Raw genomic sequence first — 16,979 nt, 5'->3', positions numbered from 1 at the left:
GGATCTATGGTGACAACATGTCCCTCCTCTGCTTGGCTGTAGGAGTGGGGCTCTACCTGGGCAGGGATATGGAGTAATACTCCCTCCCAGGGGCACAGCCTGGCCAGGGGGATCTATGGGGTAACACCACCATGCTGTGGCACAGCCTGGCTGGGAGAGGGTCTATGGGGTAATACCCCCACCCATGGCATAGCCTGGCTAGGGGATGAGCTATGGGGTAATACCCCCACCCTGTGGCACAGCCTGGCTGGGGGAGGGTATATGGGGTAACACCCCCACCCATGGCATAGCCTGGGGGAGGGTATATGGGATAACACCCCCAGCCATGGCACAGCCTGGCCGGGTGTGTTTGTGGGGGGGTAACCCCCCCTCCCTGTGGCACAGCCTCGCCGGACCGGGGGGGGGTCTATGAGGTAAGACCCCGCCCCGCGGCACAGCCGGCCGGGGGGTCTATGAGGTAAGAGCCCGCCCCCGCCCCACGGCCCGGCCAGGGGGTCTCTGTGGGGCAAGACCCCGCCCCGCGGCACAGCCCAGCCCGGCCGGGGGGGGGTCTCTGTGGGGTAAGACCCCGCCCCGCGGCACAGCCCGGCCGGGGGGGGTGTCTCTGTGGGGTAAGACCCCGCCCCATGGCCCGGCCAGGGGGTCTCTGTGGGGCAAGACCCCGCCCCGCGGCACAGCCCAGCCCGGCCGGGGGGGGGTCTCTGTGGGGTAAGACCCCGCCCCGCGGCACAGCCCGGCCGGGGGGGGGTCTCTGTGGGGTAAGACCCCGCCCCGCGGCACAGCCGGCCGGGGGGGGTGTCTCTGTGGGGTAAGACCCCGCCCCGCGGCACAGCCCGGCCGGGGGGGGGTCTCTGTGGGGTAAGACCCCGCCCCGCGGCACAGCCCGGCCGGGGGGGGGTCTCTGTGGGGTAAGACCCCGCCCCATGGCCCCGCCCGGCCGGGGGGTCTCTGTGGGGTAAGACCCCGCCCCGCGGCACAGCCCGGCCGGGGGGGGGGTCTCTGTGGTTGGGGCAATAGTGCCCCCTCCCTCCAGCCTGCGGCCCGCATGGATCCCGCCCCGCCGGGCCCCACCCCCCGCCGCGTGGCGGCCAATGGCCATGTTGTCCACCCGAAACCCCGCCCCGGGGCCTTCCCCGCGCATGCGCTCGGCGCCCTGCCCGGGCTGGGTCTGGCTGAGGGAAGATGGCGGCGGCTGGGGCTCGGCGCCGCCGGGTTGAGTCTGACGTGGGGGCGGCCGCTCTGGCCGGGGTATGAGCCGCCGGGCCCCGCCCCAGCGCCCGCGTCTCGCTGCTCCCGGCTCGGCCAGGCCTCGCCATGGCCCGGCTGGCGGATTACTTCGTGCTGGTGGGCTACGAGCTGGACAAGCGCGGTGAGTGCCGGGGGGGGGAGCGCCGGGCCGGGGGGAGCGCGGGGGGGGGGGGAGTGCCGGGGGGCGGGGGAGCGCGGGGGGGGGGGAAGCGAGCAGTGCCGGGGAGGGAAAAGTGCCGGGCCGGGGGGAGCGCGGGGGGAGAAGTGCCGGGCTGGCGGGGGCGGGGGGCGCGAGGAGGGGGGAGAAGTGCTGGGCCGGGGGGGAAGCGCGCGGGGGGGGGGGAGGGAGAAGTGCTGGGCCGGGGGGGAAGCGCGCGGGGGGGGGGAGGGAGAAGTGCTGGGCCGGGGGGGGGGGCGCGCGGGGGGGGGGAGGGAGAAGTGCTGGGCCGGGGGGGAAGCGCGCGGGGGGGGGGGAGGGAGAAGTGCTGGGCCGGGGGGGAAGCGCGCGGGGGGGGGGAGGGAGAAGTGCTGGGCCGGGGGGGGGGGCGCGCGGGGGGGGGGGAGGGAGAAGTGCTGGGCCGGGGGGGGGGCGCGCGGGGGGGGGGAGGGAGAAGTGCTGGGCCGGGGGGGAAGCGCGCGGGGGGGGGGGAGGGAGAAGTGCTGGGCCGGGGGGGGGGCGCGAGGCTGTGTGTGTGTGTGGGGGGGGGGTGACAGCGGCGGGAGCTGGCGGTTGGGTTCAGTCTGTTGGCGTAGCCGGGTTTGGGAGGCAGCCCCGGCTGAGGTGGGGCTTGGCGAGCCGGCCTGGGTGAGTGCGGGGGGCCGACCGTGGTGGAGGGGGGATTTAGGGGTGATGGTGTTGGTCGAGCTGGTCTGGGGGAGGGGGTTCTCCCGGGGGGGTGGTTGGGGTCAGGTGAGTTCTGGAGGGGAGCAGGGGTGGGTGAGGGCTGGGGTGGGGGTGGCTGAGTGCTGGAGGAGGGGTGGGGGCGGGTGAGGGCTGGAGTGGGGGCAGGTGAGGGCTAGGAGGGCTGGAGTATGGGGCTGGGGTGGGGATGGCTGAGGGCTGGAGGGGTGTGTGTGAGGGCTAGGGGGGCTGGGGTGGGGGTGGCTGGAGTGTGGGGTGGGGGTGGGTGAGGGCTGGAGTGTGGGGCTGGGATGGGGGTGGCTGAGTGCTGGAGTGTGGGGCTGGGGAGGGGGTGGGTGAGGGCTGTGAGGGCTGGAGTATGGGGCTGGGGTGGGGGTGGCTGAGTGCTGGAGGAGGGGTGAGGGCTGGAGTGGGGGCAGGTGAGGGCTAGGAGGGCTGGAGTATGGGGATGGGGTGGGGATGGCTGAGGGCTGGAGGGGTGTGTTGTGAGGGCTAGGGGGGCTGGGGTGGGGGTGGCTGAGTGCTGGAGTGTGGGGCTGGGGTGGGGGTGACTGAGTGCTGGGGAGCAAGGCTCCTTACAGTTGGGCAGTGAATGCAGATGGGCCATGGGGAAGAGGATTGGGCTGTGGTTGAGCAGGGCCTGGTGGGAAGGAGTGGGCACTAGTATTGGCATTGTAGGGAAGGAAAGAGGAGACAATGGAGAGCGTGTGGTACCTATTGCAGGATTAGACAGTGGCAAAGGGAATCAAGTAAGTTTGGGACAAATTCAGAGGAATGCATGGGGGGGGTGTTGAAGCGGAGGGTTGGGGACAAGGTCTGGAGAGGTCCAGATGGATGGAGAGAGAAATCAAAATAGTGTATTGCATGATGGTTCTTCTACTGGAATGGTGGAAGGAGGGCATTGCTCTTGCTAACTTCTGCCCCCACTTGTCCCTGTGAGTGGACTGGATCAGCTAGGAAAAGGAACATGTTAGGTTTGCTGGAAAGGTAATGGGGGCCATGTTCTGTGTGTCAGTTTACACAATTGCATGACTTTATTCTGGTTGACTCAATGATTTCTCTTTGTGCAGATGCACATAAGGGTCTTCCCACTGGCATTATGTCTCTGGGGCTTGGTCAAGACCAGGTACTCCTGTAGGGAAAGCCTTTCATCTGATTGTCTGGGGACGTTCTGGGGAATTTGTTTGCGTTTGAGCTGGTCAGTGAATTTACTTCTCAGACTGGCTCATTGAAGCCACCTTCTTCTATGAGGAGGAGAACTGGGAGCAGTTTTTCAACAGACATGCTTAGAGTTTGACAATGCTCCTGCCTCTGGAGGGGCTTTCTAAGAATTGGTTTGTATGTCACTATTATAAATTGGCTGACTGATAACATGTTCAGAAAACAGACTCCTGTCAAAGGGGTTATAGCAGTTCTGGTAGTAGTACACAGATGTGCACCTGGGCAGACTCTGTGACTTGAGGCCCTGAATCGTCTGGTCTCTAAATACTGTATGAGTGGACCTGGTTCTTAGTCTTGTTCTGGATGCTTAATTGTATTTTGTTGTCCTGTATTTTTACCTGCTCTGGAGGCCTGATGATGGCTGTGTCTCCGTTACTCATTGTGGTATCAGTGGCTTATGCTTCACTGGTTAGTGCCAGTTTTGTGGCTTACATGTTTGGAAATTGAGTTTTATAACTCATTCTGAAGTTGTGATCTGGGCTTCTGTTCTTTTTTAAGTAGATGTAGGTTGTTTGGGGACAGGGCGGGGTTCTCTTTCATCAGAGAAAAGAGGGTTGGGTGTGGGTGGAGAGGTGGAAGGAGAATAAATAGCAGGTAATCAGCAGCTAGCTTTATAAGTGAGGTTGACACTGAGGACCTGTCAGTGCTGACTAGTTTGGATGCAATCCTGCAATTCCTGCTGTACCCTCTCTTTGAAAACAGATGGGATTCTCAGTGTTAACTAGTCAATGTGGGAGTCTGTATTTGCCTTGACTGTGCTGAGTGCCTAGGCCCTCAGCTGAGAGTTGATATGCATTCTGTTCTCCCTTAGGCTGCACCAGTTTGTGTTAATCTTGCCTAATTCCCTTCATGGCAGAATTCCTCTCCTCACCCCTACAGTCAGTAAGAAAACAGTGTCACAAGTTGCTATTTCCTAAATAGCAGCAACCAGAGAGGGAAGGGAGAATCTGACCTCAGGTGGAAGGGAGAATCTGAAATCCCTGACCACTGCAGGCCGTTTAACACATTCACATGTCACATGTTCCACCATAGGGAGAAAGTGGCTTCTGTTCAATTACAGGGACAGTTTAAGCAGTCATTGAAGACCTGCATTGTATCCATTTCTAGCTCAGTCTGAAATTTAACAGGCCTCCAAGCTTGTATTGGTTCTTCCAAGCAGTGTCAGGGATAATAGGATTTAATTATGCAGAGTCTTTTGTGACATCACTGAAGAAAAGATAATGCGATCACAGGTAGATGCCTTCATGTGGGACTAAAGAGATGGAGCTGACAAGCTCAAAGGGACTGAGATTCTATTTTTGTGCAAGCTTCTCTAATAGAAAATGAGAAGAAAAATCCAGAACCTAGGATATATATGGGAAATGTTTTGTGGGATTCTCAGAAGGGAATCCAGGTGTGCTTGTAAGGGGCTTGTAGACACAATGTTGTTAAGAAACCTCATGGTTGGGAAAACACTGCAAAAATTTCTGGAACTGGAGGAGGTGTGAAGGGGTTAGGTTAGGGACTTTACTGAGTTCTCCCATCCCTCCTCTCACTACCACTGTTCAGAAAAGATCATGTAGTGACACTGCGTCCTATGTGAAGTGTGGGGGCAAGATGATGACGAGCTCTATCATCTAGACAATGAGGTGGGATTAACTTGAGATGGATCCATCAAACTGAGTGAGGAACCGTTTTTACAAAGTCCAAACTACCCATGGCTGAATCTCAGCAGGTGAAAAAGTGAGCAGCACTGGCGCATTGTTTTTATTTAATTCTGGCCAAATTAGTTTGGTTTTTGTTTAAGTGACTTCCTGGTAGGTGAGCCACTATATGTATGTAATATATCCCAAGGGGTCTGTGCTTCTCCCATGGGGTTGCTTTGCAATGGATCCATTCTGGGCCCATGTATATTGCCATCCCTAGTTATGCTTTATGGAGCTGTCTTCACCTGCTGCTTCCACCTACTCTCCTGAATTTAATTGTTCCAGGTGGAACAGCTCCATAGAAAGGAGACGAATAAGCAGGGACAGGATAAAAGTATATCAGATAAATGGTGCAGAGAAGGTAGGTCAACAGCTTCTGTTCTCCCTGTATTATAAAAAACAAGGGGACGTTCAAAGAAATCGTGACAGGTGGCAATATCAGAACTGACGAAAGGAAATACTTTTTGACACAATGCAAAAAAGAACTAGATAAGTTCATGGAGGATAGGTTCGTCAATGGCTATTAGCCAGGATGGGCAGGGATGTTGTCCCTAGGCTCTGTTTTCCAGATGCTGGGAATGGGTGACAGGATGGATCACTTGTTGATTATCTGTTCTGTTCATTCCCTCTGGGACACCTGGCATTGGCCACTGTCGGCAGACAGGATACTGGGCTAGAGGGACCTTTGGTCTGACCCAGTACGGCTGTTCTTATGCTTAATGCTCAGTTAAACTGTGGAGCTCATTGTCACAGAAAATTGAGAGCTAACAACATTTGGAAGTTATATTAATCCTCATGATTCAGGAATTAGTAATCCAATCGCTAAGTAATAAATAGCATCATGAGACATGGTCTGGGGTTAGATTGTTCCACATCCCCCTAATATGGGGTACTCACACCTTCTTCTGAACCAACTGGGGGCTGGTCAGTGTTGGAGACAGGATACTGCAGTAGATGGACCTTAGCTCTAATCAACTATGGCAATTCCTATGTATCTCTTCTCTTCCCCTCTCCCCCAAAAAGTCTGTAGACCGGGATTCCAAGATAAGGAATAAGAGCCTTAAGGTTACATCTGACCTCTGTCATATAGTTTATTTTCTTGTAGCACCCAGCACTGTAGTGTGTGTGCATGCTCTGGTCTCCTATTCTGTCATGTTTGTCCTGTTGCTGCTGCAAAACCACCTCATTTGACTCTGAACAGTGGTACAGTGATGTAGGCGGTGGTGCAGCAGCAGCATCTCATGTAAAAAAACCTGTTGGGATCAAGTCTGTTTAACTCTTCCATATTGTTGACTCCTATTGCACTGATTATACTTGAACGTTGGTTATTGATCTTGGGTTTTTAGAATCTCTTGTTCCAGAAGTAAACTGTGTGCAGGGGTCACCTGAAATGCAGCCGCTTCTGGTGAGGAAGGTGGCAGCTGTTTACTAGCATGAAGTGACACCACGCAATAGTCTAGGGGGGAAAAGTAAAGGAGAATCTCAGTTCCAGTTGCAACAGCAGGGGGTAAATTTAGGGAGGCAAAATATAATTACCTGATTTGGAATTTGGTCTGGAGAGCAGCCCTGACAGTTCTGAAAAGTACCATGAAATCTTTAGTGATCCCATGTAATTGTCATTTTTGTATCTTATCTAAAATACACACATCTAGCAGCACAGCGTCCCATAGTGCCAGGCTCTGGTTCAGTACTGATACAGAAGGAAGAGCTCCACGAACTTTATTCCCAAACCAACTTCAGGCAGCATATGTGTGTTCCTTGTATGGTCTACCATCCAAGTACAAGCCAGTTCAGCCTTTCTTAATTTAACATTGAACAGGATCACAGTACAAGCAAGCCTCTTCGGCGGTTAATAAAAAGTGAAGGAAATGGAGGAAGTGATTCAGTTGTCATCAACACACTGCTGGATGTTGGATTTCATGGGGCTTGTTCACTGGGCTTCCAGATGTTTCCCCCAAAATCCTTTGTAACTGCTGTAGAACTATACACAGTGGCACTTGAGGTGCTGTAGCTGGTTCTGATATATACACAATATGAAGCTGATACTGAATGGAGATATTTCCGTGATAGCTAGTAAGGTGATCAAATACCGTGGGGTTGCGGGCCATACAAGTGCATAGACAAAACTGCAGTTTAATCATATTTTCCTTGTCTTGTTGTTTGGAAAGCTGAGTATGGGAAGGGAGGGAAGATGGTGTGTAAATGTCATGCAGATTTGTGGTGACCTTTGATATGGCTTGTGTTCTGGGAAGCTGAACAGTAGACAGTGCTATGGTGTGAAGTATATAGTTTTGGGTAGTGCAGTGGGAAGGAAAGAACTTGCAATCATGTGGCTTGGAGGTGCAGGGATCTTAAAATTTGCTTTAATGGCACAGCACTAATGGTGAAATATGGGGATTGATGTTTAAATTAAATGCCTGAGGCTTTGGCAATTCATCCCCTCCCAACATTGCTCCTGCCACTGCCCAGTAAATTAATCAGCTAATGAAGACTGCTCAACTCAAGATGGGGCATTAGGTGCTAGGACTTGTAGTCTTCACAGGTTGCACTGTGTACCAAGACCTTGTAATTTTTGAGGGATGCACATCTGTTAAAGATAAGAGTGGCAGCAATTTGATACCAGTGACTTGTAGTCTTCACAGGTTGCACTGTGTACCAAGACCTTGTAATTTTTGAGGGATGCACATCTGTTAAAGATAAGAGTGGCAGCAATTTGATACCAGTTGGGTATAGTTTGCCTCCAGGTTCTGGTAAGCTCTCAGTGCAGCAATTGAGTGAAGTTTGGGCATCTCTACCTTGAACTATTCACATCCTCTTCTCTCTAAGCTGTACTAGCATTAGACTTCAGCGGCGTTTCTAGTCTCAAACTGAATTATGCTAGTGAGACCCAAGGAGGGTTCATACCATATGCTATGAGAAGCAGCCACAGAGGCAGGAATTTGGTTTTCTGTTGCTGGGGGATCACTCTGAAGGAGAGAGATGAGTCAATCAGTAGAGGGAAGCAAGAATCTGGTCAGTTGCATCTCCTTCTCAGAAAACTATGAACAAGAGGGAACTGGCCAGTTTTGTAAATTTCAATCTTGCCCTAACCTCCTTCCTGCCTGGTACTGGCCAGAAAGCTTCCCCTCTCCTCAGCCAACAAGTGGTTAGGTATGCTTTTTACAAGCTGTGTGCGGGATACTCTGGAGGCCAGGGGGGCTGAAGTGACACTTCTTGTTTTGGACAACATAATCCACCTCTGTAAGAAGCCTTTGGGACCAACTCCCAAAGTATAGAAGGTGTTTGATTTCCAGGCAACTGGTTAGTGATTTTTTTTTTTGGCGAGTTTGGTATTGATTTCCACTCCCCATGTCATGATTCCAGTTTTCACTTGTCCAGCCCTGAAGGACCTCGGATGGTGGCTGAAGTTGGAGAATATTTATTTCATCATCTGAAAGTGACTAACTGCCTTACTCATTGGATTAGTCCTGACATGGCCATAACCTGTGTGACTGGCTGCTATCATGGAGGATGCAGCCACTGCCCTTCTTACAAACCAAGTGTGCGTGTTGTGCAGCTTGGAGAGAGGCTGCATTGGCTGCCATGGACACATGCAGACTCTTGGACTTGGGGAGAGCTACTGAGATAGTCGATTGTTTAGGAGGAGGGAAAAGGGTCTCTTATTTGGAATCCATCCAAAACATACTTGTCTTTAACTGGGCCATACGAAATGAAAGCCCTGGGTCTTATTTTGCTCCTCCTGACCTTTCCAATCCACAGAATATCCCCAAGGAAAATTTGTGGGTGTAGCTCTCCAGGGACCTGTGGGTACCAGGTGGGTTTCTCAGATGCTGCTGGTATCCCATTTTCATTGTAATTTGGTGAGATGTTCCAACTGCTGGAAATGTAGTAAACTGATGGGTTAATATCCAAGGGTGGAAGGGACTGTGATGGGGGACAGTGAAAGGGAAACTTGCCTAGTTCATGAGAAATATATTTGAAAGGATGGAAGCTGGAATAGTTCAGCAAACTCTCCAGCAAGTCTGTTTCTCTCCAGCCCTGCACCAGCAGCTTCATGGGAGCAGAAATGAAAGTTAAAGATAAACCAGTTCAGACTACTTCAGAGAGACAGGAAATGGGGTTTGGCAGCTACAGCGCTAGGCTCATTAGAGGGGTTGGATACTGCTCTCGTGGAGTCCAGCACATTCAGAATGTTTGTTTAGGTTTATAGTTGGTGGACAACATGAGCTTTCTAAGGGAGTCTGGTCTTGTACTTAACAGATACCCTTATGATGCAGAACCATTCTGATCTCTGTAGAAACACTCTGCTGTGACAGCGGCTTCATCTTTTGGGCATGAGGTAAAATGAGCACTGACCCTTGCATGGAAACATGTTGTCTTACTGACGAATTGTACCATGAAGTGGTCAGAAGCCAATATGGGATGCTCTGAAATCAGACAATGTGGTGATGCCCTAGGCCAGCAAGCAAAGATTCAGTTGCTTTACCTTCTGGTCAGTGAAATTTCTACTTCTGCATTTTGCACTATTAATGTTAATGTGCCCAGACACTGGATTCCTGCCCCTTTGTCAGGCTGGGGATTGTGGTCAGTGAAGCAGAATGCTGAAGCATTACAGCAAACCCAAAATCCCCCTGCAAACTGTGGCTGCATGACGCGCTCTTCTAATCTGTCTGTCCAATCACTTGCACCTTGTGATTACAGGGCCTCGCCACAGCCTGTTTGTGTCCTGAGCCAATGCTGGTGTATCTTTGTAGTGGTGTGTTGTGCAAATCTTCAACTGTTTTATCAGAGGGTTGTATGTTTCAGAGCCTCCAGATAAAAGTAGTCATGAGAACAAGAATACTCCAGCAGAAGGAAACTGGTTTCATCATACGTGAGTGTTTGTGTCACACTGTGCCATTGTTCATGCCATTCTCAGTGAAAGGATGTTTTCAAATCTCTTGAGCTGTTTGCACTTAGGGTATGTCTTCTCTGGCAATGTTAAAGCAGCGCTTTAACATGGCTGTGTAGTCGTGGCACCAGAGCTGGAAGAGAGCTCTCCCAGCACTGTAAAAAACCCACCCCCACGAGGGGAGTACTCCCAGCTCTGGGAGCCCGGCTCTCAGCGCTGGTACACTGTCTACACTGCCACTTTACAGTGCTGAAACTTGCAGCGCTCAGAGGGGTGTTTTTTTCACACCCCGCACGAGAAAGTTTCAGCGCTGTAAAGGGGCAGTGTAGACAAGGCCTTAGAGTGGTTCTACTAATGTTGACAAATGGCTACGTTTGCAAAGCCCTGGACTCTTTGCTTTCCTTGAAGTCTTGTAGCGAAAAGATTAACTGCAAAGCTGCTCTGTGTGTCTGACTGTGTGAGAGCCAGATCTTTAAAGGACTAGAGCAGCTTGATTCCAAATACTTATTTAACATTAACTGAAGGCCCAGTGTGCTTGACTGTACAAAACGTTGAGAAAGACATAGCCTCCTGTCCCAACGAGCTCACAATCTAAGATACATTTCTGAATAAACCATTGAGAAATTGGCTCTTCCTTCTAGCCCTATCCCCAGTTTACAATTTCCCCATGAAACTGTGCCCCCTCACTAACCTTAAACCCAGCATTTTCTGACAGCTTCCTGCCCAGGGTTTAATTGTTAGTGAGGTCTTCAGCTGAACTTGGGGCTTGGCAGTTGAATGAAGGATGATCAGTTTTTTCAGAGGATTGGTTCTAAACTTTTAATGTGCTGTAAGCATATATTCTCTTACTAATTTGTCTTCACCACACTATTATACATATTTTCACAAGCTTTGTGGATTGCCCTTTAAATTGTCTGGGTTCATATCCGTTTTTGTTCAGGTGTGAAATGGTTGGTCTTTCCCTAGTTCCTGTTCACAAAAACCACTACATAGAACAACTAGCAGTCTTTGTGCAGGGAACATTTAGGATTAGAATAATACTGCAGTTTGGGATTGTGGAGTAGTAGCAGAGCTGTGTTCATGAGGAGTCTAGAACACAAAGGCTAGGGAGTACTGCTGATCAGGGTTGGGGTGCAATTGTCAGTCTTGGTAGGGGGAGCTCAGGACTGGAACTGCAGAGGGCATGTAGGCTGGGATTGAGGGTATCAGTGTAGCTGTGTGTCTGGGGAGCCCAGGACTGGAATATCCTAGGGGGTGCTGCACATCAGGACTGAGAGCTGTGTCAGAGAAGCTTGCACGCCATATACCTAGTTTAGTCAGTGCTCTCTGTTCCTCATTTTCATGAGCATTGAAACTGTTTCAGATTCTGTCAAATCCTTTCACTGCTGACTGCAGTTAGCAGTCACTGTAAATCCTTTCACATTCTGTACCAGATGACTGGAGGATAGCAAACGTGACACCAATTTTTAAAAAAGGCTCCAAAGGTGATCCTGTTAACTACAGGCCGGTAAGCCTAACTTAAGTATCATGCAAATTGGTTGGATCACTTGATGTTAACTTCTCTGTTCATTTCCTTTGGGGCACCTGCCATTGGCCACTGTCAGAGGACAGGATACTGGGCTTGATGGACCTTTGGTCTGACCCAGTATGGCCGTTCTTATGTTCTTAAATTATAGTAAAGAACAGAATTATCAGACATACAGATGAACATGATTTATTGTGGAAGAGGGTTTGCCTCTTCCATAATATCCCCCTCTATTGAGACCATCTACATGTGAAGTTGCTTTGCAGTCTTGGGGTCCTGATGGACTCTCTGCCACTGAATGTCCTAATAGTCATAGCTTTGAAAAGCATCCATTTCCATCTGTGAGTGGCCACAAGATTGTGCTCCATCCTGTTGAACGCAGGCCTGCCAAGGTGACCCATGTATTTGAGCTACAGGCTTGGTTATTGCAGCTCATATTTAGGGATGAAACCACACATCCCAAAAAAGCTCAAACTGATATAAATGGCAGTTTCCTATTCACTTAGCAACACAGGTTGCTATGAACACATCACCCCAGTTCTCCACTGAATACAGAGTCCAATTCAAGGCTTCTCACTTGATAGACCCATGGAAGGCTCTGAATATCTGAAAAATCATCTCTTCCTCTGTTGTCATGACTTTGAAGGACTGTTATGTTCCACTGGAAATAAGAAACTTGATTAGTGGGGAGAGACTCATGAGCATGGGAGAATAAACTGTCTCAGATGCTGTCTAGGCTATGGAACTCATTGCCACAACAGATAAAAGACCACAAGTCTCTCAGTGCTCAAAACTCAGCAGTGAGACTGTTGTCCTGCTGCTGGTTCCACATACACTTACGCAAATTTAAACCATGTTTACTTTGACAAGTGGGGAAGGAGATCTAGTTGGTACATTTAATACTTGAGTGGTGTTCTAATATTGTGCTAATAGGTGCCGGTCACGGGGCATGCACACCCTGTCCCCTTTGGGGATGGGGTAAGAGTTGCTATAGTCCTGCGGCTAAGTCTGCGTGACCACTCTGAATCCCAGGGTAGTGTGGCCTAATGGCCAAAGTCAGTCTGACTGCCCTTCTACCAGGAAGGGAGGCTTTGGGGCCAGAGTCGATGCCGCTGTCTCCCCTATTGGGGCAGGGTGGCCTTATTAGGGATGTAAAATATGAAACGGTTAACCGGTAAGCATAAGTCTTACTGGTTAACGCACCCTAACTGTTAACCCCCAGCCCTGGGCCGGCTGGCCAGAGCGACCCCGGACTGGCCAGCCGGAGCAGCCCCAGCCTCACTCCCTTTTATCGATTCACTGATTAAACGATAATCTTTTAAACGATTAAAATTATAACTTTTTAAACGATATTTACAGCCCTAGGCCTAACAGCCAGAGTCAATATAGCCACTCTCTTTATCAGGGCAGATTGGCCTAACACTCAGTCAATAGAGTTGCCCTTTCTGTCAGGGCAGGGTGGCTTAGTGGCCTGAGTCAATAGGATTGGTGAGGTGAGCCACCACTTCAGGGTTGGCGGTGGCTGGGATAGGGGGGCCTGGGCCCTCCCTTTCCACCAAGTCCAAACCCAGGGCCCTGACGCAGTGGCGGGTTCCCGCTGAAACATGCCGAGATAGTCTCCAATTCTATAACCAATTCCCCGCAAAGTTTCCCTGGGTCACTTCCTACCCATTTTTCCACAATGTGCTGTCTTGGCATTCCCATGGTCACTCCTTCTGGGATGCCCAGACTCGGGCGTTTGTGGGTCACCACCATTTGGCTGTCCTCCGTGTCCTGAAGTGCTGGCAGTCCTTCCGCAGGGGCCTTCAGTGTATCTCCTTCCTCTCTGGCCCTCGGGCCCTGAATGAGCTGAGCTGCTCCCTTTCATGTCTGGTGTCGAGCCAGAGCATGCCCAGCAGAGCGAGGGGGCCTGGCCTCCTTGGCCTAGAGAGAGGAGTTAACCTCTGCAGTCCCAGTACGGGGCATGAGCGTCCCGTCACAGTGCCATACAAGTACCTGGAGAGAGAATGTGACCTCAGTAAAGGAAGGGCACAGGTTGTAGTCTGCATCCGCCACTGACAGGGTAGCATTTCACATGTCTATTGCCGTGCTTCTTGAAGTACTTAGGAGCCCCGGTCATGGTTCACAACCCCACTGTGCTAGGTGCTGTACATACATGGAACAAACAGTCCTTGCTCTTTGAAAATCCATAATCCTGTTATGGTGAGATGGGCATCTGAATGAGTCTTTCCGCTGTTATAACAGTTTTACATTGGAAATTCCAAAGCTCCACTATCTTGATTGTTTAGTGCAGTACTGGAAAATCCTCTTTACCCCCTTACCCTGGGTAAGCAACTTTCTTTTGGTAGGGCAAATAAAATACATTTTTGTATCATTGTGGTGAAGATGAGTAGTTTTTGAGCCTGGGCTAACACATTTACAGAGTAATGGCGTGGCTGGCTTAACAGACTACTCCTTTATCCCTTTTCATGAGAGAGAGGATTGTCTATAGAGTTCACTTCCAAAAATTCCTCTCAGCACAACAGTATGATTGGGAACAATTACTGGTATTTATATAGTTGTGTTCCATGTATGTTCATTTCAGAGCACTGCAGGAACATTGAGGAACTGTCAACTTAAAATGTTCGCTGTAAACAAAATTAATGAAATTAATGGGAAGCAGGTTTAAAACAAATAAAAGGAAGTTCTTCACACAGTGCACAGTCAACTTGTGGAACTCCTTGCCTGAGGAGGTTGTGAAGGCTAGGACTAGAACAGCGTTTAAAAGAGAACTGAATAAATTCATGGAGGTTGTTAATTAATGGCTATTAGCCAGGATGGTTAAGGAAGGGTGTCCCTAGCCTCTGTTAGTCAGAGGGTGGAGATGGATGGCAGGAGAGAGATCACTCTATCATTGCCTGTTGGGTTCACTCCCTCTGGGGCGCCTGGCATTGGCCACTGTCAGTAGACAGGATATTGGGCTAGATGGACCTTTGGTCTGACCCAGTACGGCCATTCTTATGTAACTATATTGCTAATATCTTCATTTATTGCCAGTGAGAATTCTGCAAATCTAATTTGTGTCTCTGATGCTTATTATTTACTTTTTGTATTTTTCTGTTTGAACAATGAAAATCAATGAAGTTAGCCACTTTGTTTCCAGTAAGTTTAGTTTTCAGGTTCTTATTGCAGCAATGTTTGAAATTGAAATTCTGTTGGGGGAGATTGCTTTCATTGGAATTTTTATACAAATAAGTTTTAAGACTGTGGAAGGTCTTAGGTTTTGTAAAAGTTTTTCACCACATTTAAACTTTGGGCCAAATTTAAATTGCCTCACAAACCTCCCAATCTCAGTTCAATAAGCTGCCTCATTTAGATCCCTGTTTAAACTCCCTTTGTGACATGTTAATTAACCATACAAAACACTTTAATAGAGCCACCAAAAGGTGCTTGAACCTTACCAGAGTAACAATGTGAAAGTATTTTTCTAACCTTTGAGCTGCTTCATCCCATCTTCCCTCATTGTAACTCTTTGGGAGGTTATAAGCTCTTTGACACAGGATTATATCCATGTACTTTCTCTCTAGTGTCTGTCTCTTTTGGACACTGTAAATAACCTTGTTACAACAAATTACAGTAATTTATAACGTGGGAGTCTTTAGCTTCCACACTTGTGCTCAGACTCCTATTCCATGCTTATTGTGACTAGATGGGGTTGCAGACCAGTCAGAACTAGGGGGTTGTATTCTTGCACTGATTAAAATCAGATTTTTATTTACAGTATGGCCCCAAAGCAGCCACGTGTCAGTTTGTGGGGAGCAGCCTGCATGTTTGGCAGCTGCTTGGCTGCCTTGTTACTGAGATTTGGACAATGCTGTGTGGCTTTTTTCTGAATGAATGTTTCTACTGAAATCTATACAGCATTGAATGTTCAAGAAAACAAACTGCTTGAGGGTCCCTTCTGCTTGCTGGAAAGCTGGATTTTTACGTTGAAGGTAGCTGCAGGAAGTGGAGCAGCGTCCCAGTCAGGCTGCTTCACCTCTGTTCTATGCATCCTCCTCCTCTTTTGCTCTGAGGCCTTAGATCTCTGAAACTTGCTTGTTTCCCAGATGTGAGTGCTGTGCAGTCTGGCTGAGTCATGCCTTCTCTGGACCAGAGTGAAACGCACTGCTGCTTTTATAGTGGTGCTGTTCATTCTGCCTCAGGCTCTGACAGTTTCTAATTTGAGGGATTTATAACTAAAACATACCAACCTGTCTCAGACAGTAGCTTGCAGCCCATACCTCAGTCCAGGAGGGGAGTGGCTTCTTTTTCAGAATCCCACTTTGCTGATCATGATGCTGGTGCTGAATGGATTTTGTGCTCTAAGAACTTGCAAAGATGTTTTGTGGCCATTGCTCTTTAAAGTGGTTAAACCCCTTCAACCCTTTGTCTGTTTTAGGTACTTCTAGGACACCTGTTCCCGTAATATATGTGACATTTGTAATCCCCAAATATTCAAAGAGGTTATTTTGTTTATATTATCAGCTGTCCTGCACTAAACTCTGAGAGTCCTTAAATGTATCCCCACTACTTGGTGTCTGAAACGATCCATAATAAATTACATATATAGTGCTTTACTACCAGGCAATCCAAGGTGCCTTGCACCCTGACTTTAAAAACTTGGGGATAGGGGATTGCTTCACTGACCACTGAGATGGGGCAAGGCAGGTGTTTACCAGTGCGGCTTCCTGGTGCCTAGATATCTCAGTGATTAGTGCAATATAAATATGCAACACTAGGCAGTAGTTCAAGACAGGTGATGAAGAATTCTATAACAATTGAAACTGCAGGGGAATTTATGGAAGCAGGACATAGTTAGAATGTTGCCAGGACACCGGCTACTCTGTATAAAATCCTATACAAAGGGACTTGTATAGGGTCAAAGAGCAATGGCAGACAAGACATTTTTATTTCTCATTGGAAAATGCAGTGGGTCCTCTACATCCCAATTATGTTCTGAGATCTGCTTATAAGAGGTTGCTTTTTTTAAGATTAAAGATGAAGAAAAGCAGATGACTGCACGTGTCAATAATATAAGATGGTTACCATAAGCAAGAACATCTTAAATTTAGGGCAACATCCATTCCTCTGCTAATCTCCTTTTGGCTGGGGCTCTGTAGTACCAGGCTAGACATTTTTTCTTAACTTCCTACTGATACAGCTCCATGAGTGGCTGGCTTTTTCATATAGACTTGCTCTGAGCCAGGTCAGATGACAGTGGCTAAAACACCGTGCATCCAGTGCCCTGTGTACTAGTGCTTCTGGTGTTACTACTTTTGGTAGAGCTGCAGCAGAGGTAGCAGCAGTGGAAAATTAGGGACACAGCCTTGATGAGCAGTGAGAACATGGAAGCCCCTGAGTAATCAAACATGAGTTGGGCCTTGTCTATACTAAAAAATGCAGTAGTTAACTAAATCATTTAAAAATTGATCTAGTTAAACCAATGCAACCCCGTAATGTAGATTCACTTAAACCAGTTTAACCTGTGCTTAGATTGATTTAGCTTGTCAATAACTTACTGAGGCA

General features: G+C 49.3%; 1 protein-coding gene across 6 annotated transcripts in view; it reads left to right on the top strand.

Annotated features, from left to right (window-relative positions):
- Positions 1 to 1,193: 1,193 nt before the first annotated feature.
- Positions 1,194 to 16,979, top strand: part of SBF1 (SET binding factor 1) — a 131,953-nt gene continuing 116,167 nt past the window's right edge. For all 6 annotated transcript variants that reach the window (XM_054006617.1, XM_054006704.1, XM_054006356.1 and 3 more), the window contains exon 1: positions 1,194 to 1,369. In XM_054006617.1, the coding sequence (XP_053862592.1) occupies positions 1,315 to 1,369 (55 nt within the window). In that variant the 5' untranslated portion in view covers positions 1,194 to 1,314. The remainder of the gene's footprint in view (positions 1,370 to 16,979) is intronic.

This window comes from Malaclemys terrapin, chromosome 1, assembly GCF_027887155.1.
Source record: "Malaclemys terrapin pileata isolate rMalTer1 chromosome 1, rMalTer1.hap1, whole genome shotgun sequence".
Taxonomy (NCBI): domain Eukaryota; kingdom Metazoa; phylum Chordata; order Testudines; family Emydidae; genus Malaclemys; species Malaclemys terrapin.
The sequence above is the reverse complement of the archived record's forward strand: the minus strand, read 5'-3'. Positions and strand labels throughout refer to the sequence as shown.